The sequence below is a fragment of the Pempheris klunzingeri genome, chromosome 14 (assembly GCF_042242105.1).
Source record: "Pempheris klunzingeri isolate RE-2024b chromosome 14, fPemKlu1.hap1, whole genome shotgun sequence".
In the NCBI taxonomy this organism is placed as follows: domain Eukaryota; kingdom Metazoa; phylum Chordata; class Actinopteri; order Acropomatiformes; family Pempheridae; genus Pempheris; species Pempheris klunzingeri.
This window is the reverse complement of record NC_092025.1, coordinates 16,597,101-16,624,641: the sequence shown is the minus strand read 5'-3', so window position 1 is coordinate 16,624,641 and position 27,541 is coordinate 16,597,101. Positions and strand designations below refer to the sequence as shown.

Sequence of the window (27,541 nt, the reverse complement as noted above, 5' to 3'; positions counted from 1 at the left end):
GACAGTTGTATCATCTGAGAACATCAAAGCACAGCCAGGAGTTTCAAGGACAGTATGTAACATGTTAATGTACTTTCCTTCTTTTCAAAGTTTGCATGGAAATGTAGTTGAAAGTGCAGATTGATAAACAGCTCTGCACTAAATGATCCATTCAGTGCATCTGTAAATTGGAAAATGATTGGTTAATTGGTTAACATAGCTTAGCATGGGAATACAATTCTGTTTTTGCAGCCAACTCTCAAGTGCTGGCTTACTATATTTATAAACAGTATAGTCTCTTACAGTATACAGTGCATAGTTGGCTTGCTAGCTCATGTGAGCAGCTGCGCTGTTACCAAATAAAGCTCATAGCAGACTACATACTGTACACTGGAGCTCGGCTTTTCTAACATTTTGCTTCACAATCAAATGATGTTTTCTAATGAGCTATGAAGTTTGAAGTCCATGTACGATTTGTGCATAAACATGGACAAAAACAAAATGAACAAGGGGCCAGGGCTTCTTTCCAAATCATCCAATAAAGGCAATAATGGTGCACTGTGCGGCACTATACTGTGACTCAGGCCTTCAGCAAAAGGCATCAAAACAAGCTAAATTAAGCTAAATTTGGCAAAATTTTAATTGAATTAATTGAACTATTTATGTTATTTCCTCCGAGCATCACAAATGGTTCCTTTGATACAGGTGCAATGATGCAATTTGCAAGCAAACACTGAAGACATGAGATAGTCGGGAGCTTATCAATTAACCCCAAAATCATAACTTTGGCAGCATTCAGCCTTTTCAAAAATACTGGTGATGAGACATCAGCACTGGAGCATGAAGTCCAAGAAACAAATGTATGCGTAGAAACTACTAGATTTTCCATTTTAAATTGAATACAGTATGTAATGTTATACCAAGTTGTCACACAATTTTATAAGTTATATTGGTAATACACCATTTTTTTGTGACTGATCGAGGATCATACCCCAAAATTTGCTGTCATTCTCTGTCTTTATTACGTAATATTAATATAAAATCAACATATGTTAACAGTCACAACTTGGAAACTGACACAATCATTTCAGAGTTTACCTTCCTTCAGGCAACTCTGCAACTTCATGACTAATCGTGATTTATTTTTTCTTTGTCATCTCAGCTGTAAGACTTATTTATAGCTGACAGTAATATAGGCCAGATTGGCCAAAAAAAAAAGGCTGCACAGCTCAACCAGCCTGCAGGCAAAGCTTCCTGTCGGTAGAAATAAAACCACTAATGAAACAGAGAAGCGTAGTTTAAAAAAACGATAAATTCAGGTCTAAAAAGCAACAAACAAAAAACACACCCACATGGTTGTTCAAGTCTTAAAATCTTAGAATATAACTTGTCCTGGGCTAAAAGTCATGCAAATTGATGCATGTGCGTATATTTTGATTCCACTTCAGCCCAAGGCATAAAGTCTGGTTCATTACAATCAAGCTCAGTTAAATATTTATAAGTTATGAGAAAACTGAGGCAATGTTTGTTTGGAACGGCTCTCAAAATGCCTGTGAATATGAAGCAAGGCCCAAATGAGGTTTTCTTGACCTGAATGAAACCTGAGTGAAAATCAATGGTCTTGTACAGGTCTTATATATAATATGTAATGTGGTCAAATCTAAAAAAAAAAAAAAACACACGCATCCAATAGCCTAATGAAAAATAACGATCTCATAATATTCTTGCAAAAATATAACTTTTTATATGTTTTAAGTGGCCTGCAGCCGCTACTAGTGCAACTTTGGTTTCCTGCCATATTTCTGCAGGTCACATCAAACAGCCAAAACAGACTTCTACCCAGAGTCCATAAGGGCACAACACTGCTTTTATTTGGCTATCCTAGTTTTAATGCACATAAGGTTGCCCTCTCTCCCTTGTTCACACACACACACACACACACACACACACACACACACACACACAGAGGACACACCCACATATGCACACAGACATGCAAAAGGCCAATCATTAACCTAACGAAGTGCGCTAAATATCTCTTTCTGAAGCCTCTTATCCATTCCTCCCTCAGGTGAAATCATTCAAGGTAATAGGGGTGTGGTGTGATCAGAGCAATTCAATGAAAGGAGAAGAGAAAAAGTAAAGGGAGATATGAGTTTAAAAAAAAAAAAAGACGGAGACGGGGTAAAGTGTGAAAAGAAAGCACGCTTACTAGGATAAGATTAGATTTTAAAAAATGGGGGGGAGGGGGGGGGCTAGATTGCACAAATTTTTTCCAAGATTTCACAACTCAAGATTTCATAAACAGCACCCGCTGTTACAACCTTCAGGAAACAGAGACAAGCAAGACGAGGAGATGAGGAAAAAGAACAACGTAAATCAGAATTCAGATATAGACAGAGGTCGTATCGGGCAAAATCGCATGGCCACTGCCTTCCTTCTCTAATATTTCAGCTTCCTATGAGAAGGCCAATAGAATATGAGCCTCAGCGCTGATCTTTGGCCCTGCCTGAGGGAGGAAAGGATCCTCCAGATGTTAGCTTTCACTCAGGTGAACTCATTGACTCATACAAAAAAGAGCAGGGGGTGATAAAGAGCTTGATAAGAGCTATGGAGAGGTTATTCAGTTGGCCCTGCTCCTATCATTGTAAACTAAATTGTACACCAAACAACAAGCTCACAGCATGTAGCGGGGAAATTACCAATGCCTCTGTCAACAGCGCTGAGAATAGTGCATGTTTGCTGGGAGAGGATAAAAACATTATTGGTTTGATATTAGATTCTCAAAGGTTGGTCCTTGCTCAAAAAGCTACTGACAAAAGCCTTTCTGGTTTGTTACTCACGAGTAAAAAGCTGATCTAAATGCAGTCGGTGGTTTCAGATTTGTTCAGAAACGTACAGCTACAAACATAATGTAAAAAGGAAACATTAGATACATGTGATTAACACTGCATCTCCACAAATTCCTCCTGCCAGCCCGGCAGCGGTGAACACGGCATCTGCAGCAATGATTTAATGGAGGAAAACAAAATCATTAGTGGCAGAAGCGGCATTTTTCACCTCGAGTCAATATTAATTGAGCAACCACAATAAAGCATAGACTCCGCAAAGCAGTGCATCAGAGCTGAGCTTGAGAGAGGATACGTGCACTAATTCACCCCACATACATACACACACGCACACACACGCACGCACTTAATCCTCATTGCTTTCCATGCTGACGCCCCCCAGGTGTTCCAGCCAGCTGAAAACACTAATGGTCTGAGCTTACCAGCCCTGTGCTGTTTTCATTTCAGTGCACAGTCAACACATGTCAGCAGTAGGGGTGTAACGGCACATGTATTCATCGCGAAGCATTCGGTAGAGTGTGTTTGGTCCGGTACTTGACTTTCCTTCGGTATACAACATGACCCACATAATTACTGTCAAAATAGTTTAATAATCCAATTTCTCTGGCATGCAGAACAACAATTCTTAAGCGTAAGCAAGCCCGAAATATTCTGGCAGCGCGCCGCTCAGCTGTAGCATGCTCGTGGATATACCAGTTGGCGGCTTAGCCAGCGTAGCCTGGTTACCCTGTAGTGAAAGTAAAAGTAGCGGTTTCATCCTTCTGACTAATATATGATATTATATTACATCATTAGATTATTAATACCGGAGAACCAGTGCGTAAGCAGCATGTTACCGTAGTAGCTGCTGTAGGTGAAGCTACTTTCAGCTACTTTATATATAGATAGACCATAAATCAGCATAAAATAGCTGTCAGCAGCATGTTATTTTCGACCGTTCTATTTTTTTACTGCTGCAGCCACACTGAACGCGCACCGAACAGTGACTCCAAAGCCGACGTACATACCGAACCATGAATGTTGTGTACTGTTACACTCCTGGTCAATAGGCAAGCAAAAATCTTTAGATGTTCCACTCACCACTACTACACCAGGTTATCTTTTTTTTTTAATTTCTTTTTTTTCTTTTGACTCTACTTTAACGGATGACAAGTGGGATGAAATTTAAGATCCTTTTTTTCTTGCTTCGTGATCAGATGACCTTAAGTGAGCGCCAGGTGGGTGTTGTGTCTATTTGCTTTTGCAGTGTTGTCTGAGATAATATGGTATCATTAAAACTAGAGCCCAAAGCAGCCACACATCAGACCATACGAGATCCTTACAGAGCACAGAAAACTGAAAATTATCTGAGACAGTGTTTGTCCACCACAGTCATAAAGTGTGTCCAGATGAGTCATCAGACAAAGTGAAAGTATGCCAGAAAAATCACCCAAACCGTTGCAGACCCAAGATTAATATGCTTTCTTTCTTTTACAAATGAAAACCAGCGAACCAAACTTATCTACTGACTGCAAGAACTCAAAGCTGCTGTGATTGACTGACACCACCGATGATATGGTGGAGTTATGATTGGGCTACTGATAGAATGTTCATTTTATGATGCATTATCTTGTTAGCACTTTATTTCAGTTCTCCATCAGTGTGAGTCAGGGCAGCGTTAATCATCAGCCAGCGCAGCCCCATTTACTAGCAACAGCGTTAACTACATCGTGACAAGAGGAATAAAAATTAATGATTCTCATCTTCTCACCTCCTCATCAAAAACTTTCTTTTTCATGGCATTAACCTCGTCCATCACAGCTGTACAGCGCTCAAAAGTGATGAAATTATGGCAAAAGGGATTTTAAAATGCAATAAAATAAAATCATGGTTTGCGACTAAGAAGATACTAGATAAGTCTTTCAGCCTTCTTTACAGTATTCAGTATTACAGTTTTCCTGTTAATGGCAAGTCAATACTAATTTAAGTGCTTTACAACATAAATTACAAAAGTATAAAGGAAAAAGATTATTTTTGACCTTTTGATAGCATTACTGTGTGTTGCAGTGAAATAACATTCGGTTACCGACATTTTCTTTCTTATAAGAATTGCAAAAGGAAAGATTCTTTTATGCTGCTTAGTGTTTCACCCCATGTATAGAGTATTTTGGATATAATTTATCAATGTCAAATTAGTGAATGTTTTTTTCTCAGGGTATTCAGTTTTGTTTCCCCAAATGCAGCTGCCGCCTACTTCTTCTCACATCTGGTGGGATACAGATAAGAGACCTCTCTTCTTACATTAGGCACACTCATCCACGCAATGACGGTCTTACTCGAAAAGGAAATCAACAGTGTGTCACCTATGGAGAGCCTGGGTTATTTGCTTAACACAGGCGCAAAAGCCTGTATGCATTGCTCCGACAGTTACCACCAAAACTTGGTAGTTTTCCAAATTCCACAGTTTCAAGATATACAAATAACATACTGCACTTCATTTTTATTGATGTAAAACAGACTGGGTGTACTTTCCTCTGATATGTTCTGGATCCTGGCTTTTTGGCTATTTCAACATGCTAAAACACAGCGTAAAGATGATTAACGAAAAACTTTGGAGCACTTCCAGTGCTTAAGACATTGAGCTCTCCTGAATCACTGGTGCAATAGATGAGCAAGTGCATTGCAAAATATTTGTCTCTTTATTTTAAGGCAAAGGAACAAGCCTGCGTACATAAAAAGTTAGTAGAGAAATGAATCACAGATTCCGCAGATAATTAAACCTGATGGCCAAAACATAAAGCCACAGCATTGGTGTGTCATCCAGGAGCCTTGTTTGTTTCTGTTTTGAGGAACATTGATGGTATCAGTAAAAGAAAAATGCTTGCAATGTGAATTTACAGAGTGGAAAAAGCTTTCTGTAACCAGGAACTCCTTCCACCTTTTAACACTATCGTGACCTTTGACAATTTGTACATTTGGTCAAACACCTATTAGCCTACTGCACTCTAGACATGGTCGAGCCACCTAAGCAGTTAAGGATATTTAAGGCTTATCAGTGTGTATTCACAGGTTGACAATCATGATGCAGATGATTGACTGATTTCTAGCCTGCACCAGTAGCCCCAAATTCCTATTCCCAGATAAGAAAAATTGCTCCATTTTGGACGGAGCAGTGCTCACGTCAGATCTAAATGCATCAGATTTCAGAATAATAGTGAAAAACTTGACCTGCAGTTCAGATCCATGGCAACGGCAGTGAGAGAACAGCATGACTAGGTGCAGTGAAGCTGTCTCACTCGCAGTGTTATGTTTAACACCAGCATCAGCCTGCAGACATCCAGCAGTCTGCAAGCATAACAATCTTTACTAATTATTTCTGACTCTGCCGCTCAGAGTCACACAATTTTTCGAGGATTAATCTTTTAGGGAGAGACCTGCATGGGTAAGATTATAAATATTGACAGGTTAAGCTTGGATTATGGTGAATATCACTGCTGTATGTAAAAGCATGTTTAACTATGTACGAGGGACTTTATAAATCCAACTTTATTAGATCATGCAGAACAGAGCTGACTGAAGGCTAATGTATTCTGACAAACACCATTTCCCATTTCGGTACAAGAGAGAGGAAAGAGTGACGAAACAGAGAGAGAGAGAGCACAGATGAAGAGAGAAAGGGAGGCAAGAGCACAGCGGAGAGCAAATTGAGGAAAAAGGGAGAGTGTCAGCTGTAATTAATGGATAAAAGGCTGATAAACCGGTGAGGAGGGAAATGTGGAGGAAAGGGTACAGCAGACATTACAAAGAGGAACTTTGACTGTCGCAGAAAGAGTTAAACTCATTTAATGTGCAACTGCAGAGGAGAGCGCGCAGCAGCTGAGCAGCCGCAGCGTTATTCTCAGGAGCCACAAAAGTCTAAACTTGTGAATAAAAGTGAAGCATGGCTGAGGAGTTCTGGTCGATGCTCGTGTTTTCTAGGTGCAGTTAAGCACTTTGAGCGGTATCTTATGTACGAAAGGCAACATGCAGCATTTATTATTATCATCATCATCATCGTTTATATTATCAAGTCAACATAGCCAAGGAGGTATGATTCAAGTCACGTAGAGTGTGTGCATGCTGAGCCCTTTAGGTCCCACTGTGGCAGACTGTTAGAGAGAAAACTAAGTTTTACATGGTACGTGTTAATCATCAGTCAGTGCAATTAATCTAATTGACAACAATTTTGATCAAGTTTATTATTTGGCCAAGCAAAAAAAGCTGCCTTTTTGTTTTATATGATTGAAAATTGAATATATTCATGAAATGATCTAATACCTAATATAAAGACGTCAACCTTAGCCTCAGGGAATTTGTGACGGACGTTTTGACTATTTTCTGATATTTACTACAATAAACTGAATAATAATGATGATAATAGCAAGAAGAAGAAGAAGAATTGTTTGTTGCAGTTTGTTACAATATAAGACCCAAATTGATGTTTATGTAGGTCAGCAGTAGTCAATCAATACTTTTTGTACTGCTGCTCTTCTTGGACCACTAGCCCTCTTTTTCCTCTTCCTCCTCTTGTTCTTTTAACTGTTTGGGATTGATCACCTGAGAAAGTTAACCTTTGCTCTGTGTTTGGTGTAAAGTGGCCTAACTGTGGCAAATAGGCATTTTCAGTGAGAGCAGCCCAGGTCAGCAGCTTTAGAACAATAACAAAGTTAGAGCGGACTTTCAAACAACATGAAAGCACAGTACACAAACAAAGCAGAGCCTTGCACAGGCGGGTTTTGGCAAACTTTCAGCTACTGAGGGAACAGAGAAAACAAAGTCTGATGAAAAAAGGGTACAGTAGTTTCAGACAAAACGACACTAGCTGGAAACAAACTTGCATGACAGAGGAGAAAGAGAAAAACAGCAGGTCAAAGAGGGCCGGAGAGCGAGAGAAATAGAAAGAATGAATTGGGGAGAAAGAGTGACAAAAAGGAGAAAGTGAGAGAAAGCATCAGAGAGAGAGCGGCAGACAGAGACAGATATAGAAGAAAGACTTTGGCCCAGCTGGATTATGGCCCATTTACAGTAGAGCTTGTCAGGCTCCTCCTCCTCCTCCTACTCCTTTTCCTCCTCTCCCAGACAGACGACAGTCACTGAAGAAACACGGAGGAATTTGTCTTCCTTGCAGCCAGGACAGTCAGCAAACTGTAACCGCTGGCTGGGCCACTCCATGTCTGTGAGCATATATGTATGTGTATATGATTATACAAACCATACCCGTGGCTAGACCACTTTTCTTCTCTTACATTTCACTGTTGCCTCCAATGCAGGTGGGCTGCCAGATATGTGTAAAGAAGACTTACTCAGTGGTGTCTGCTGGATTTGATTTGATGTAGATCTCAGGCCTGAGATGAATCATTTAAAACCAGCTCATCCCATGTTACATCTCTTAATATCTTGTCCTGAATTTCTTAGCGTCCGTCTGAAGTGACTTCTTCGCTGATGCTTTTTCCTATCACTGCATTTTAAAAACCCACCACACCGCTAACAGAGATCATAACCGTGGTATTCTACAAATAATTTCTAGTCTTTATTTAGCAGCATGTGTTCAATATCAGCGCTACTGTGAAAATGACACAAGTCCCATGATCCACCTCTCAGAACAAGCTCACATGATCTGTACAATGGGAACGTGTACATTCTTCTGTGTTACTGATTAGTTTTTATTAACCGCGATATACTGATAAAGGACATGCAAGTGTTCGTTTCTAATGTGATGAATAAATACTGCTGCACTTTATGATCAGGGTCTTAAAGCGTTGCTCCAGTATGTGACAAATAGCAAATTTAGTAGCCCAGCATTGCTTTGTTTACCATAGAAGGACTTCAGGCAGCTGACTGTTACTTCAGCATTGTTTTTCAAGCCACATTAGAGAGGACATTTAAAGTGTGTGCTTCGAATGAGAACTGAATGGCTTAATCGGTGGTTCCTTTAAACTTTCAATGCATAGTTAAATACTAAAAATGTTGGAACTGATGAAAGTTTCAAGACACGTAAATGAAATTAGACAAAAATTATCAAAGAACATTTTACATAAATAAACTACAGTCTGACTCGCTGCCAAAAGCTCAATCCCAGTTTTTTGTCCAGTTTTGGGCTGTGGACAAAAAAGAAAATCCCACATTAACTTAAAACAGGAGTATTGTGTGTTGTGATTTGAGTCCACTGTGACAGACCTTCAGAAATAGGTTTGTCTGAATATAAAATTACACCCTAACTAATGATCCAGCCTTATTCATCTATATTTTACTTCATTTTGTTGAGCTCGCTAGTCAGGACTGTTAATTATACTTCCATTATCATTCATCAACTTTATTCAATATCCTAGACCTATACCCCCCCCCATTGGGGAAGGCGAGAGGTACTCTTGCCTCCAAAAATTAGCTGCTACAGTCTGCTTGAATACAGCTGTGAAAGTTGTTACATAACACTGCTGGCTCGCTTCCAACCCTGAGGAAAGGGATACGAAAAACCAGATATGGAGGAGCTGGAAATTGCCCGTGACCAAGTTCTTAGCAAACAGATCCAGCCAATCAGTAACTAAGGCAGGATATCATTTCTAAGTATCCCGAATCAAAGAGCCCATAATGACATAAACTTTCTGTAAATGTGTTTCAATCACGACTGATGAGTAAAAACAGATTTCACAAACTTCATATGTCTGAATGCGTACCCATTTCCAAACTTGCCCCTGCTGCTGCTTCCTGTTCAACAGCCCGCAAAGCTAATGATGACGGGAAGGTGAGAGGAGATCAGACCTAAGCCTATAAGTTCAGGAAGCTACTGAAACAGTTGGCTGAGGTCCGACTGTAAGAAGATGTGCTAGTTGTTCAGAATTAGAAATCACATTGGTGCCGTGCACTTTCACTGCACAATGCCTACAAACCATTCAAGTTCAAGTAAGATGGCGCAACTCTCAACAGTGATTTCAGTCCCCAAATTTGTCTAAAACCGCCCCAAAAAATAGCCTGTGCCTGTGAAACGTACCAGTGATTCACAACACACTGCAGTCTGAACCAGGACTACCCCTCTCAAACAAGAGAAAGCAAGAGAAGCAATGAAGTGGCAAATATAAAATGACAGATGAGTCGATGCACTGCTGCTGTGTTGTAATTAAATACTTTGAATCACTGCGCCTGAGAAAGGGAGTACACTGTTCGTGGTGGAGTCAGAGTTTAGAGCTGGTGACACATCTCTAGTGAGAAGAGCGATGACCATGATGAAGTGTGGTTTTTCCTATTGCAGCGGCCTAGCACCACTTCAAAGCAGCTCTATTTACTTTCATTCAAGCTATTCACACAACAGCCTCTACTTTACCATTATAGTTTATTTCTCAGAGCACAATTGTACCAACGAACAGCAGGAAATATAACATTCGCTTGTTATATCCAAAAAATGAAAACATATCGACGAGGAAATTAGGTTATTTTTACAGCCCAAATTCACTGTTGGTATCTGACCCAAAAATTCCATTTTTAGTTGTGTCCTACTTAAAAGTCCTCTATTGTACAACTTTCCTCAGGCCTGCTCTCTTCTTCTTATCCCATGAAATTAAGGAAGGAAAGAAAAACAAGTTGGGGAGGTTAAATTGTCCATACTTTATTTTTGCCATAAATGTCATGTAGCTGATTTATTGCTCAGTGAACCTGTCTATACCTGTTCAGCATGTTTGACAAGGGTAAAGATTGACTGTTGAATTAAATAGTCCCTGCTGCTCTTCCTGCTTCCTGCAGAGCATCAAACTCTTGTTTTGACTTTCCATGACCACTTTCTGCCCACCTTTTCATTTCCCACTACATTACTTAAGACAAGTAGACTGATATGGACAAGGATTTGGTTACTATTCTCTGGAGGATTTGTGATGCATGTCTGGGCCGAGCAGATAAAAACAGAGAATGAAGGCAATGAAGCAGAGAGATATTTGAAAAGACAAAACAGACATTTAGAAAATAGCCTAAGCAGGAGACATTAAAGAAGGAAGAGAGTCTGGAGGAAAAGGAAGAAGGTACAGTGTGTGGGTGGGTGTTGGTTATACAACACCACACTTTCGTTAATCGTTTCTAAAAGGCACAGAAGTAACAAAATATTTTTCAGTTGAGGGCATGAGTGCAGGATGTGGCAGGTATGCAAGTCTTGCACAAGAAGCCGTAATCCTAAAATAATTTCCCACCAACTTGGAGCAGAATCTACAACAGTCTATGAACCAGGGCTGGAATAAACAATCATCATTAATTAATTAACAATAATTACTTTTTCAATTTCTAAATGAAATGAAATGAATGTTTGTAATTTCATGCATTTTATTTGTTTCAGCTCGCTCACAAATAGGAAAGTTTAAATCGCCTGCTCCCACAAGATTTTTGACAGATCCCGCGGGACCCAATGAGTCCCCGATGCAGCCCTCGAGCTCTGTGAGGCTATATTTGAGCACAGTGGTTCTTGGAGCTAAATGCAAATATCAGCATGCTAACTTGCTCAAAATTACAGTGCTAACATGCTGATGTGTGCCAGCTAGAATGTTGACTATGTTCACCATCTTAGTTTAGTGTCCACAATAGGGGCGGCTGTGGCTCAGAGGTAGAGTGGGTCGTCCATCGGAAGGTCGGCGGTTCGATCCCCGGCTGCTCTGAGTCAGCATGGCAAAGTCATTAGTTTTGCAGGTATCATAAATCAAACTATTGATTATTACAATTCTCCCTATGGCTGATGTAAATGTTTCTATTAAATTTCATGCTAATCCATCCAATAGCTGTCAAATGTCAAACTGATGTTGGCGGGTCTGTGCATCGCTAAACTTATTAGGATTCATCATCTGGGAACCCTAAATGTCATTGTAAATGTTGACTGGATCACAGGGTAAGTGAAAAATTTGACCTGATAGTGGTGCTAAATGAAAAGTGTGGTCAAAATGTAAATTCAATTCAACAACTCATGTCAATACATATAATCTGGCGGGCACGTTGGTTCTTCCACCACACAGGAGTATTTCCAACATTGCTTTGGCAAGGCAAAAGTCTGGCACACTGTAACTCACAGCAACGTATTATCATCACAAGCTAAAGCACCTTTAAAAATAGTAGTTTGGCCTTAGCATTAGCTGTGCTGAAAATAGACAAGCTCCAGACACAGAGGGGTTTCTATTTTAAAGAATGACAGCATGTTGGCCGAGAGGTGGGTCAATACTCCTAAACAAATGAACGACTTGAAGTAGCGAGAGGGACCAGGGTAAATTTACTTTCACCTCAGCTGATGCGGGGACTGAAAAGATCTTCAAGGAAAAGAAAGTGTACCTGCAGTTATTATATTATTATGAGACTATCCAGAATAAGAGCTCTACCATTGTTATCATGTGAACTACAAGACTCAGCTGAAACTGAGCGGAGAGAAACAGAACGAGAGAGAAATAAACAGAAAAAGAGCTGAGACAGACACATCTACCACTGTATCATCCCTGCAGCTAACCTCATGTTCTGCACAGATACCAGTCAGTGATAAACACAGTCACCAATCAGCCTGTCAACCAGCTGCTTGCTTAGTGAGGATGATAAACACAGTCAACTTCTGTTCTGTTCTGGTAACCATGCATGCTGGACCTGCATGGCACCACCCATCAACACAGGTAGAGCATTTTTGCCATCAAAAAAAACCACTGCCGTTGCACCCAAAGTCTGTATTCTCTTAAAATCTTCTTAAACAAGGAAACATCCATTGTTTGATTTTGTACGTCACAGTCTTTTAAGGGCAGCAATCAGACTTGCTCACCCGCTTCTTTCTAAACAGACCCTGCCATCAGCTTTTAATAGCAGTCTATTTCAATTTGGAGCTCGGAGCTTGATTTAAGTGTGCAGCAGTTGCTCAGTAAACATACAACAAAAAGTGGGTCACCTAGGACTATAAAGGCTGGATCTGTACTGAATCTCATTAATGGTGTTGTGACCAAGGCAAAATGAGGCTATTATCAAGTTTTCCCTCAAACCAGCTGGCATGGATCATACGATTACACAAGGTGCAAGTCTGAACGACAGCTTCAGGGGGTGGATGTTTGCCTCCACATGTACAGTAACCTTGGTCGGGTAAATTATTGACCGGTCTACGGCCCAAGTACCTCTGCGTTGTCTAGTGACAACCTGTGACAGCACACATGCAACAATCAGAGCTGCAAATGCATACTGAGAATTTTTTCAGTATGTGTGTGTGTGTGTGTGTGTGTGTGTGTGTATGTACATAGGTGCATATCTGCACATGCTCAGGTAAAAAAAAAAAGGCTTATTTCCATGTTTGATGTGATGTGATAATGCATTTTGTATGCATGCAGTATTTATTCGGCTTAACTTGGCAGCACAGCAATCCACCTACTTTCACATCATTAGCATTCACAACTGAAAAAGGCAGCCTACACTGCCCGAGTCTACAAGGACCATTTACTCCAGCTGACCAAGCTCTTAAAAGCAGCCTAATAACAAATATTAAATGGATGAATTATAAATAGGAGGGGCTCCATCACTTCTTTCAGAGCCATAAATACTGTAAATTATAGATGTGTCTAAAAATCTCAAAGTTAAAATGACTCAAAAATGCATCTTCAACTCTTCCCCCTTTAAAGCACCAAATTTTTTTTTACCTTGTGCCTTGTAGAGAAAAAAATTGCAACAACCTTTTCCAACCCCGTCTCTACAGAAATGTCACTGAGAAAGTATTTGTTGTTTTTCACATGGCAGATGGATTCACGAGATCACAACGGCGCAGAATCCATCTTGCCAGGCTCAAAGTTATTTGCTTGTGGCTGAGCCGCAATGGGTAGAACAATAACTATAAGCTACGGGCAGGCATTAGGTGTGAAGACAGAAATAAGCAACTTTGTTCAAAAACAATGGCTGCTCCTAAAGAGGTTAGCGCATGCGCTGCTAAAGCATCAAATATATCTGAACTGGAAAGTATTTTGTTATTGACAGAAGACCAAAGAACTGTACTTCCTCCAACTGGACAATCTCCCTACTTACTGACCCTGAGCAAGTGGAAAGAAAACACTTTAATCTTGTAAAAGTAATCCATTAAAGGAGTATTCACTTCCATTTTAAATAATAATACATTTTATTTAGGGCGCCTTTCAAGGCTCTCAAGGTCGCCGTACAGAATACAAATAAAAGTACAATACAACAAGTAAAACCGGGTATAAAAGCAGGTATAAAAACAAACAATAAAATACAGAAACAGTGCAAAATGATCAGAGGGAGTAGGAAAGTTTGAAAAGATGGGTTTTGAGTGTGGTTTTGAAGAGGGGTAAGGAGTCAGTGTTGCAGAGGTCAGGGGGGAGCGAGTTCCATAACTGGGGAGCCGAGCGGCTGAATGCTCCTATTTGTATGGACAAATATTAAGTATATTAATAATATTAATATATAAGTATTGGTGTTATATTTCATGTAGTGAATGAAATGACATTATATTGAGCACCATTATCACAGATCCTAAAATATCACTATCACTGTGATTTCTACAAAGCAAAGTACAGACTGGTAATTTGAGTAGGATTCAAATTATTATTATTAGTCCAGCCAAAATAACATGTTAATAAGGCGGGAAACCAAACTCTCTTCAAAATTAGCCCTACTTTTGTTTATGGGGAAGATAAATAGATGAACTAACAGTGATCTCTGAACCTTGGCAATCAAACCACGGCACACCCAGACCACTTTTTTTTTTTTTTTTTAGTCCAATCACGAACATCGAGAGGGAGAGGGACATGTGGTCATAAAGGCGTGTGTATTCCTTCAACAGATTAAGGGCATTCCCCTCCTTGTTGACTCGGGAAGGAGGGATTAAAGATGGTCGCATCTGTGTTAGATGAGAGAAGAAGAAGCAATGACGACCCACATTCGGGCAGGAAGGCTGAATGACACACACACAGTAAGGCATGCACACATACATGCACAGACAAAAGGGACCAACAGTAAAAAGTACGAAAGAAAATACGGGAGTGGCACGGCGCCCAACATCTCTTAAGGTTTTTACAGAGACAGGCAATCACTGGAAAGCAGTAAAAGACAGGAAATTCCACCAACTTGATTCATCAATCAGAAAACAAGTCGAAACACATCAGAGAATTTACAGGACTTGCAGTGAATCACTGCACCCACAAAGTCTGTTATAATATTTGTCTATTTGTCAGGCACCAACGTCAGGAGGAGAAAATTAATCAATGTTTTTGTTCTTGTTTCTGGATCAGCTCAAACAACACAGACAATGAAAAAACATTCATCACACAAAGAGAGCGAGGCAGACAGATTGTGGAAGGCAAACGACTATAAGACTAATAGGGGCAGGAGTGTGGGATGGTAATACGAATATTTTAATAAAGAATAAAGTGTTCTGGATTTTTACTGTGAACAAACAAGGGACCCGTTTCAATTCAACTTTTATCACAAAAATAGAATATGAGGGAGTTGATTAAAAAATGTGTCTTAACACTGTGTGTTTTAGTGACATGTTGCGATTGCAAAATCACAAAGCCAGAATGGTATTTATTTATTTATTTATTCAATCATGATGTATTACCAACTTAAACTAAATAATGAATAAGCCGTGCAAATGTGGCATTTGCAGTCACCAAATCTCATCCCAAATTAACACCTATGGGTGACTGGATCGATGAGCTCGACGGACCTTTCCACCATCATCATCATCATCACTATCACCAGCTGCCTCAAGGCTCTGTTGGTATTTCCCTTAATTTATCACCCGAATGTATCTTCAGATGGGGACGTTTTGTGCATGCAGCAGACAAGGGTGGAGGTTTTTGTGTTTGTGGTGAGGGATATAGCTCACCACCTCAACTAACCAATTTCCTGGGGAAAACCCTGAGATGTGTTGTATTCTCTATGCATGGCGCACATTTCTAACATGTTTTGCTCTTTGTTTTGATTTGTGCTTTTATTTGCTAAAATGCTTTTAGCACTTAATAATAAAGCTCACACTTACAGCACACTGACCAGAAGGCAAAAGACATGCATAGTCCCCATGTGGTGCGTGGTACTCTAAGTGATAAGTGAGAACTGAGAACAATAAATGATATTAGTGCTATTGTGAATTCAGAAATCAGATCAGTCACAACATCCCAGTGAAGCACCTAAAAATGATAACAGCAACAACATTGGTAATAGCAATTATTCATTTATCTTTATCCAGAGTGGCACTTTGACCTGAGAGGGCAAAATGGGCCATGACCTCAGCCAGTAAAGCCACTTGACTCCTCACTTCCTGTTACCTGAGAGAGCTGTTGCCAAACATAACAACCACGCTCCTGTGTTTATGAAGTACAGTGAGTCAATTCAGTCGGGGCTATATTTATGCACACTCCTGTCATATCTGAGCACGGATTACTCTCATGTGAATGTAGCTGAGGAAGCATCGACTGCCATCACAAACAGACCCCATTATCGCCTTTGTGCTGTCAATTTCTGGTCCAATTGTTGCAAGCTGGGCCTGTTTACGATGGCAAGTAAGCCAGCGAATTTATGAAGCACAGATATGACGCTCACAGGATCTTTGAAGCGTAGTGCCGATGGCCATCGCATAATTCATTAGATGGGGACGGGCTTAGAAAGAATCCTGACAGAGTTATCTATTAAAGATCTCATAGTCTATTCTGAGGACTGGAAGTCTATAACCAGAAACGCCTTCCAGCTAGCTTTGCCAACCATATACAGTCATCACATGATGTGCAATGAGGCATTTGTGAGTGCATATGTTTGTCTGTTCACAGTGCACAGTATGTGGGTGTAATGTGTATATATTGTACACAGCAAAAGTGTGTGTGGAAACAATACAGAATTGAAATAAATCTAAGACCAAGTGTCCAATCCTTAAAAGGCTACTCTGGCTTTTCAAAGTACACTAATCGATATGCCATTCACAAAAATACTGCTGGCAGAAGGGGAAGCTTTAGAGATGCTTTTCTGAAAGGAGGGACAGTCAAAATGAATGTACGCTTTTAAAATCAGCACATATGATAACATATATACGACCACCTGTTATCGTGTAACCAAAGATACATACTTAGGCGACTTAATGACAGCTGAGCTATCTCCATGACAACTGAGGCGAATAGTTAGGAAGGCTGTGAGGAGTGGTTGAAAGGAATAGATTAAATAATGTATGTACAACCTGATATGAGTCTGATATGAGTGTTATCATATTTGTGAGTTACTCTTGGTTAACAGAAAGCCATAATGAAGAAATAATGAAATAATGAGGAAAATATAGAAAGTGACAGGACAATTTCTCAAAATCACTATAAACTAAAGCTTGTGAATTTAACTACTGGTTCAACACCTTTCTAAAGAGCTTTGCAAAAACGCTTGGATAATAAAACTATTTTATTATGGGCTACTACATGCATAATACTGGAAGTGTTAATACTTTGTTTTTTCAATGTATTTCTTTACACATTTGGCAGTAAATAAAAGGACTAGCTTTGTCCTACAAAGACAGGTTAAATCCATCATGTGGCCTGTTACATAGGCCTTGGATATGCTCACGACATTTAACACCAGCGTAAACATGCCAGCAGCCACCAAAACAGCCTTAAAAAAGAAACAGCTTGGCTGTTAAGAGGCCAAACCTCCTTTGGCTCTCTGCACTACACTGACCCCAACTGAAGCCTACATCAAAGACTCAGTACAGTAGGCTCCAAAGAGGGGGGGGGGAGCGACCAAGGCAGACAGAGGGATGAAGAATTAACTTACAGTGTAGAGTGAATGAAAGAGCATCTTGTTGGGAAACTTGTTTTGGCTGATGATCAGAGTTGACATGTCCACTGTGAGTTCAGGCCGCATTTCTAAAGCCTCTTAAAGGAATAGTACCATTACGGCATCAGCTTGATCTTTCAGTTCAACAATGATGACCAAGTTAGAGAGAAGTTAGATACTTCTTTGAGAATCTGACTTTAAATTAGCCTTTAGGAGGCATCAAATGATTCCAGAATATTTTCAGAGTAAGATTTCTTCACTCCAGGATAAAATGTAAATACGTGTAATGCCTGATTGTTGCGTGTAAATAAACTTGAAAGCGGCAATTAAACAGTAAGGTTCAGTAAAAGGCAAAGAGCAGGGGAATGTAGCCTTTCATACAGCAAAGGTTAAGCCTATTAAGCAACAGGAACTCACACAAACAATGTGGATTGAGGCTGGCATAATCTTACAGATTACAAATCCAGGAAACTGAGTCAACAGACGACAGCCTGACCTAGTTTGACTTTAGTTTGTTCTATCTGCCTTTTGCTTGCCTACCTGTTGTGAAATGACTATGTAGGACACTTACAGTCGGACCTCCAATTCCCTGTACACATTTTGCAAAAAGCAGCGTTAACAGTGAAACTACAATATTGGACTCGAAATGGAGGACTGACCAAAATCAAACAACATAATGAATTACAAAATGTTGTAGGGCCAAGTAAAATGTTAAAATCAATGTTACAATATTAATAAAAAATTTCTATACTGAGAAAATATACCACAATATAGTACAGTCGTAGAAAAACCTTCAATAACTGAAAGCTGAAAGTTCATTAGCAATTAGGCTTTAGGCTGTTTTCACTAGAGTAAAATTAGGACCCATGACTACAAACGAAGCCCTACAATACAGTCAAAACTCCCAGTAACAACAAGATAATATCTCTGTTACCTTCAGTTTCAACCAGCAACAACATGTAAAAAATGCAACTGTAATAAGTTAAGACAGGCAGACAAGCAGAGAGCGACAGTCTGGGGCAATTACAAAACTAACCCTCATGCATGCACCCCAACGCATCATCGTAATCACGAACTCACTAATTCTCATTTATGATGCAGGCCTCCACCAGTGCCAAGATCCATCTGAACAACTCGTGTTTACGTTTCTGCTGCATACCGTCTCCTTTCTATTGGCCCCTTGGAACGAACTAGACCGTCCACTTTGTTCTGAGGCCTCATCCCGTGGCTTCTATCCAGGAGGAAGACCAGTTGTGACATGCCCTGTGATCGACCCATATGAGCCATTTGTTGCATTTATGTCAGGTTGTTGTTGTTTTTTTTCCCCTGAATGGTAAATATTTCACTAATAAGATAATGCATTAACGTCTTTAAATATATTGCTGTTTAACAAATCTAAATCGAGAATACGTTTCACAATTTTGAACACAGCACGCATAGATTTGTTGCAGAACCGGTTGTGGCTCCAATAAGTTGTTGTGTTACTGTCAACGTAAAAGTAGCTCATGTGCTGAGATGCTTCCATCCACATTAGGTTAAGCATTGAATGAAAAACTTGTCCATTGCACCCAGAGGACATTGGGTAATGTAAATAACTGCCAAGTTGACATATGTTGAAAAGTTATTTGAGTAGGGCATGAAGTCCATTGAACCACCACAATTTACCAGGAACCATCAGCAAGCCCCAGTCCAAGCACAACACTCAGCTATTTTATGGTTCGTAAGTAACATCAGCTAAAGTTACTCATTTAGCATTCAGCACTAATTTTAACACACCCTGAATGTCAAACAAAAAGGCAATTTTCATGTAAAAAGATGTGTATGTGTTTGAGGAAGTGCTTCCACTGGCATCCAGAATCTGTAGCACACACACTTCCAACGTAAGAGTATGTGTGTGTGCGTTCTCATGACATCTTTATGTGTACGGCTTTTGCATGCCTCTGTGAAATATGGAGAGCTCTGAGGGGCCCATCAGGGGTGAGTAGGTGAGAAGAAAAAAGTGTCTGAGTGACAGTCTAAGGAGAGAGCCGCAGCAGCACACCAGAGCAGAACTGTACACGTGGCCTCCCAGCATCCATGTGTGTACACACACACACACACACACACACAGACACACACACAGAGTTGGTCTGTCTTGTCATCAGCAACTCTGCGGCTCTGACGCAACCAGCACAGCAACAGAAAAGAGGAGTTTTCATTAACTTTCACTGTCAGTGTGACTAAGAACAAGTGGTAATTTTAAACTAAAACTACAGATAATGAAAATATGAACATGCGTAACATACAAAAAGCAATGCTCTCCATAGTTATGTAATCTGCTGGATGTAAACAAGGCATGATGCAGTTAAAAAAAAAAAAAAAAAAAAAAGAAGATTAAACAAAGCCCAAGTAAAAAAATAAATAAAAATCTATATATCTACTCAATGAAAGGAGTATCACACTGCTTCAAAAACTTGTACGATTGTTTAAAAGGGCCTCATTTCACCCTGGGCATGAGGTAACAACATTTGTCTATTTGATTATCAGTTATATAACTAGTTACTTGAGCCAAGCAACAAGATTGAGCCAAATTGTGTTCCAACTGTGCTGAAAATTCCCTAAGTGGACTCAGTGATATACAGTACTGTACATGGAGTCAGTTGCTATGCTAACTCGTGTGGTAACCAAGGAACCTGCCATTTTTCTGTTTTCATTCCTACTTTGAGATATACCAGATCATCATACGAATACGTAATATAATGCAATTTAATGCAACAACAACTGCAACTTTTTATGATACTCTTCCAGAGAGGTATTTCAGTCATTATATTGCTTTTTTTCCTAATGTGATAGTTTGCTATGTTATATTGAACTGCTGTATTTTGTGTCCAGCTCCTGTGGATTTCCCTTAAGTAATTATATGCGCTCCAAGAATGTCCAATGTCCTTAGAGGCACCTTGACAGAACAACGCCATGTCTATAATTACAGTAAACCTCACAGTCTGCATTTGAAGAACAGATACCTCCGTTTTTATTCATTTTGCTAAAACATGTTTTTTGGGGGGTTTTTTAGTGTGTACTCCAGGGAATATTAATCAAATGGGTGCTAGATTGTTTTTAATCTGCTTTTGTAAGTAATGCTTCAATTAGTCGTTCTTATAGATAGAAAGATTAACTGAAGCGTTTCTTACAAAAGAAAAATGTGCAACTATTTTCATAATTGATCAATGAATTTAATTAAATCCCAAATCTCAAACATTGTCTTGTTCCAGCTTCTCAATTGTGATGAGTTCTTGCCTTCCTTTATCTTATAAAGAAAATAAAGTGCATTACAATATATTTGGGTTTTGGGCTGTTGGGCTGAAAATGGGTGAGTTTTTTTTTTACTATTTTCTGACATTTTGCAGACCAAATAATCAATCAATACTGAAAAAGATCATTAGCTGCACCATTTTTTTCATAATAATTTAAGTCAATTTCCTACATTTGCAATGTGTCTTGATGTTAATCATGCTGAACTGCACAATACTACTAAGTTTGTCAATTGTCTATTGGAGTCATCTAATTCTGTATATTATTTGGATATTGGTGAATCTAAAATGTCAATCATTTTGATCATTTGCGCACCACCAAAATTTCAGAGAAGACAATCATTTGAAAATGAATGAGAATTCTTAAATTACTGGACAGCTACGCTTGTTGTTGGCCCATTGGTAAGTCTGTTTGTTTTTGTCATGTTAAAAGCGCTTGTTGTGCAAGGGCTTTTGCGTTGTTCTGTTTAGACCTTGCAGAGAGTTAGTGCCCTGCATCTGAGGAACACAACATGAGAGCACACACCGTGCTGGTGAAACGAGCATCAGCATACCAGGAAGTGGCTCGGGCACAGCAGCACTGTGGCATAGATTCTTGGCATTACTAAATGGAGGTTTTACAAACAATACTGATGTTTGATTAAACTAACGAGTTATAAAACACACCGGAAATACACACTCAAAAAACACTTGATGAGTTCATCAGGTTTTGTGGTAGCAATCAAATCCACTACTGTCTCTTATAAGCAAAAAAAAAAAAAAGGGTGAAGCACAACACATATAAACATTGACAAAGAGCATTTTACAGAGTTTAAATTGGTAAATAGCACAACAGCCCAGGAGCATGTCGGTCTGACAGGAGGGAGATAACAGTGGCTGACACCCATGTTCATCTTTGACTTGTTTACAAAGCAGCCCGAGCCAAGCTCCCAAATGGCTCTTCCAGCGGGTCAGTACTGACTCACATTATTACCCTGCATTAATCACACACCATCTTGTGGTCTGCCCGTTCGAGTCATGGTCGCAAAACGAGTTCATAGAATAGCAAATAAATCTCTCTCTCTCTTTCAACGCTCCACTCACGGCCTGTTCGGTTATCAGATGGCGCTTCCAAGCTGAAGTGAGACGCGTCCACCAGACACTTCTTATTCTCACTGTGCTGCACGTTTGCAACTTTTTCACAGGACTCATTTCCTTCGCATGAAACATGGCCATACTGCAACCTCAGAAATGCACATATCATGTTTTATTGATGAATCATTTCCTGTGGGATTCACATATTACGTAAGTCTGTGATATCTTTATAGCTAGCGCCGCCTCACAGCACAAATTTGGAAAATTACCAGAAGGCAGAGCGTGGACGGAGCTGCTGTCTGTGAGATTTCAGACATTTGACCAAAGAATCCTGATTTTCAATTTGTGATTCTGACCAAACAAAATCTGAAGAAAAAAAAAATGCTCTAGGTTATGGAATCACCAAAGTTGCAACATTGACAAAGGACAAGATTAGACATGTTTATACACTTCCTAACTATCTTTGCAAGGTGATTATCATCATCCTAACAGAACTAAATATCTTCACTTCCTTTTTCAAAAGTATTTCTTTTCCCTCTTGCCTCCTTGTGACCTGCAACTCTTCAACTAACTTGTTGCCTTTTTCTCATATCTGCCTCTTATGACAAGCATCCTGTAAATAAAGGGGAATTTGTCCCTACTTTTCATTTGTAATGGAATTCCTGAACTATGATGTGATGCGGATGAATTGCAGGAATGTGTACCCTGCTGAGGCTGCCTATTGGAGGTGATAAGAGCCAGATGCCCTCCACCACAGGGGTGCTAGCACGACCCTCACAAAAAAAAAATGCCACAGACAAAACATATAACAACACCTGTGCCTGTTCTTTTATTGAAGTGATGTTGCTGTTGTGCTAGAACACATTGGAAGACTCAGGCTTCACCGCTGTGAAAACGGACTGACTGCTTTCATTTCCCAAATCCACAGGTGTCGTGGAGGGAGCTGAAGTACCCTGATACATCACTCTGAACTTGATTTGATTTCAAGAGCATCAACACAGACCAGCAGGGTTTTTTTTGTGGTTGCAGGAGCCATAGAGCAGTAAGAAAAAGCTTTTTTTATTTCATTTTTTAGGGCAAACACGTCTATCTTATGATGCCCATATCTTTAAATCAATTTTCAACTCACTGTCACATAGTTTAATTAGCATCATTTGTTAACTCTGGGACTAATTAGTTAATTTTATAAAACAGCAATACCTGCTCATGTGACTTATTTACTGCTGAGATTTACTCTAACAATTGCAGTGATCAGCAAACAAGCTGCATCAAGAAGGGGCATTAAAAGTCACATCCTTGCACTGAACTTTTTACATATTCTAACATTTTTAAAAGCAGAAGAAAATACCCTCCATTCACACAAACACAAAGCAAACATCAAACGAGACCTACCTGGTGAAGCCCACGGAAAAAGCTGCCATGGCTGCAGCGGTGGGGAGCCCATCGTCGCCCCTCTCTCCATACCTGTTCCCCCTGGCCCAGCTTTCCCCCACCAGAGGCAGGTTTGAGTACATGCCAAAAGGCTTCTGGTCCTGAAGGCCCACTGTGGAGGACGAGTTGGCTCTGTAGTGGTAGCCAGGTCCTGCGCCGACGCCCACGGGTGAGGATATGGGGCCTCCTCCATGGAGAGAGCTCATGCTGCTCTGGAGACACTGCGACTGGCAGAAACTAGCGCTGTCCTGCTTCTCCTGTTTGACCACACCAGGGGTACGGATGTGGATGAAAGAGTCGTCCGGATCCTTCTCCTCCTTGATCATTACGCTGGACAGACGGGATTCAGACTGCTGTTGATGATGAAGCTGTTGTTGCTGGTGTTGTAGAAGGTGGTGCTGCTGCTGCTGGTGATGATGAAGGTGCATGGGGTGGTGCTTCTGGTCAGTGCCGTTCACACTGGTACAGTTAACTCCATTACCTAAGAGAGACTTTGTTTCCTTTAGCAAGCTGCTGACAGGACCAGCATCACCCCTGCTGTCATGTAGGATGTTACCCAAGTGAGCCACTTCTGAATCCAACTCAAAATCACTGATTTCTGGCAGAGAGGTAGGAAGGTCCAGGTCTTGCCAAATCTCAGTATCCTCCATTAGGCGACTACTGTTGGCATCCAAATCACACGGACCAGCGCCTGTGTGTCCGCTGAACGTTTCCAAGTCTTTATCCAGAGAAAAATTCCCCTCCTGTTTGATGTGCTGGGGAAAAAGGTCGGGCAGTGGGAGGTTGCCCAGGACGGAGGTGTCTGAGGTGCTAATGACAGAGGTGGGACGCTCGAGATCGGCAATACTCTGTTTCAACAACTGCAGGTTGTCCTCCATGTTGAATACACCGATATCCTGGTGCTGTTGTTTCTGCATTCTCATGATTTTACCCTCCTTCATGTCCGACCCCTCACACAGGACATGATGCTTGGGGGACTCGAAGAGCCCTCCAAGCTCCCCCTGGTCTTTGGTTCCACCTTGCCCGTTCGGGGCCAATGTGGGCTGGGGCAGAGACCCGGGCAGGTGCATTGGAGACTGAAGCAGCGAACCAGCTGTATCATCTGTGTCTCTGCCTACTCCGGCTGCTGCCTCCCCAAATGTCAGGCTGTCGTCTTGATTACCGTTGCGTTTCAGTCCACCCTGATCCATTTCTTTATCCTGACAGGACAGTGAGCCAAAGAGTGCACGACACACACACACAGTGAGAGAGAGAAGAGACAAGGTTAGGCTATTAAACAGAGTTGATGCTGGATAAGGTGACAGATAGCTAGTCCTTAAGAAAAAAAATAAAAAGCTAAATGAAATATCGACCTTTTATAATAATAGGTTCCTTGAAACATCTGTCTTAAAAAGGTGTTATGCCACAGTTTAAAAGCACTGCCGGAGTCTGAGGCTCACATCTGCTACTGTACCACTGCCTACACTGTTCTATATTTATTTTTTTATTTTCAGTTTTCAAGAAATGACAGCAGGACATCTCCTCTCACACCCACACTGCAACAATATGGCAGAGGCACAAGCCAGGCTAAGTAAAATCAGACCACAGCCATTACATAACTTAAATGACTATAGTGTTCATGTTACTTCTTTGAACTATGCCCTCCTCTCAACTCAAGTATCAAGAAGTGCACGACATGCCTAGGCACAGCTTGCATTATAGGCAGTTTCACTGACAGTCCCTGATACAGTCAGGCATGCATGCAACAACATACATATGTCAAAAGCGATTAAGCCACAATGGGCCTCAGGACTTGCAGCAGTCACCAAAAACTGTCCATCGACCATTCGCAAGAGGAAGCAAATTGAGAATTCAGCAAAACTCCATTTACGAAATTAGAAATTTAAATAAACTGTAATGAAATGAATGCAGGTAAACCAAAACAGACGTGCAGCAGCAACCCTTGCAAAGGAAAGCTTTATGCATGTAAGGGTTTCGCAGCTCACTAATTATCTGTTGATCATTAACAATGATAGCCATATCTGCAGGGGCACAAATGAGCGACTGTAACCAAGGCGAGCTGCTCTGTTTCGACTTTGTCTGACATTTAAACGCAGTAAATGTCAAATAAAATTTTTTTTTAAAAAGTATTACCTTGAAATAACACATAGCCGAACAATGGATAACGACTGGATAATTTCTGGTGATTTTCTGATCAATGCAAGTCGCCAGTGGGCTCTATTAAATCTGTTGGGGTTTTTTTTTTTTTTTTTTTGCCTCAAGTCGCGGTCCCTTCCTAGAGGACCATTTCTCCATATAGCATAGGCTACAGCACGCAAGATATGCGGTGCTTCTATATGGGCGGCGGTTTCCAACACTTCCTTTGCACATCTATTGCTGTACTGTGGCGCTAAAAGTGAGGTTAAAAGCACGTGTGGCGGTCCTACATGGCTATAAAAGGGTTTCTCAACAAAAACGAATGAATGCGTGTTCATTTTTATCGCACTCTCCTGGTGGAGGATTTAAAAAAAAAAATGTTATTTTGGGCACGGGTTTCACCACTTTTCCCCGCCCACAGTACAGTATAGGCGGCCCTGTGGTGTAATCAATACTGCTTTCAGACTATATGAGGCAAATCTCCCACCGAGGTCGTTGATTTGAAGCTTTTAGAGAAGGCACTTGGAGGTCTCCGGTGTGTTAAAGTTGAAAAAAAGTTTGGGGTTTCCTGACTTGCCATACAGTACTTTTCCTACCGAGCAGCGCTACACATCGTTACAGCATTAGTGCAACCTGTTGGCTGCGACGGGAAATTGCACTGATCACACGCCTACAGCCGGGGAAGCTGATAAGCAGCCGTTCAACGTAGATTTGTGCAACATTTTCTCTATCTCACATAAATATAAGACGGTTCCTCTGAGCGCTGGCGGTGACACTGTTGTCTCTCACGGTGCCAAGCTGTCAGTGCGCCTACGACGCAGCGCTCGTTGTCGGCCTACCTCGGGAGAACCACCAGCTTTTTTACCTCTCTCAGTGTTTCTTCAGCTGTGTAATGAGCAGATAAGTGGTTGCATCTAAAAGTAGGTCGTACCTGTCGTGAAAGAACGATGCGCTCCACTGGTTAGGTCATTCTGTAAGTCCAAGTTGGTTAAAAAAAAAAAAAAAAAAAAATTGTGAGAAATAACGTAACGTCCACACAGTTAAGCCCTCAGATAAAAGCCCTTCCTCGCAGTCACTGGTGAAATGTCAGCTGGGCTCGCTGCCTCCGCTCTCCCCCGAGCGGCAGGAAAACACCGACTCTCTAGAACTAAAGTCAACAACGTCGCCGACGGAGCTGTCGAGATCCACCGTGTGCGCCGTAGCGCCGATCTGTCGATAACTTTTAACGCACGTCGCCGGTGAGGGGAAAAAGTGATCGATCGGTCACTTGCTCGCGATTTCAGGGTTAATCCGCAATGAATTGACACATCTGCGGCGCAACGTACCGCTCTTGCGCCATTACACCCGTGAGAATATTAAAGTTATATAAGACAGCCGTGCTGCCCTGGCGCACTCAACTGCAAACTCAGGCAGGGCATGGCGGACAGTTAGTGAAAGCGCGTCAAGGTGATTGAGCAAGGAAAGCTCCTCCGCCCTGTTCCTTCAGAATAAAACCACTGGCGTTGCACGTTTCAAAATGAATTTTACATGATCAGCCTACACGTGAAAAAATTAAACTTTAGAGCAGATACATGAACAGTTGTGGTACTTTTGCCAAAACGTGCGCCATAATTTGGCTTTTTATTCAGTTCGGTTTTCACAGTGAGCTTTTTGCTTTTATTTTGAAGCAGGATAGCTTATTTCCCTATCACTTTCTGTATACGTATGGTAGCTTGACGCAACTGTTAGTTTGACACTTGTCGGTGAACGCCCCTTTACCCACTGAAAAACTGCTGGGGAATCTGTCAAAACGTGTCTTGGTTAACCTCCAGGCACGGTGGGATTGAGGAGCCTGTTCTAGGCCGTCTTATGTCCCGTGATACAGTCTTCAAACAGCAGGACAAGGATTGCTAGTGCAAGTCCCTTTATAGCATTGACTTCCCAAAGTTCAATTCCCATTTGGGGGCCTTTTAAGGGTCAAATAAGGTTCTGAGCAAAAAAGGAGGACAGCCTATTTTTTCCCAAAAATGAGAGCATGTA

The 27,541-nt window shown here is 40.8% G+C and overlaps 1 protein-coding gene across 3 annotated transcripts in view; it reads right to left on the bottom strand.

The window, feature by feature from the left end:
- The window catches only part of LOC139213285 (glucocorticoid receptor-like), a 57,693-nt gene extending 30,791 nt beyond the window's left edge, over positions 1-26,902 (bottom strand). For 2 of the 3 annotated variants that reach the window (XM_070843945.1, XM_070843947.1), the window contains exons 1-2: positions 26,454-26,902; positions 23,348-24,585 (exon numbers count right to left, since the gene is read on the bottom strand). In XM_070843945.1, coding sequence (XP_070700046.1) covers positions 23,348-24,576 — 1,229 coding nt within the window. In that variant the 5' untranslated portion in view covers positions 24,577-24,585; positions 26,454-26,902. The remainder of the gene's footprint in view (positions 1-23,347; positions 24,586-26,453) is intronic. The other variant, XM_070843946.1, reaches the window with a different exon arrangement.
- Positions 26,903-27,541: the final 639 nt, after the last annotated feature.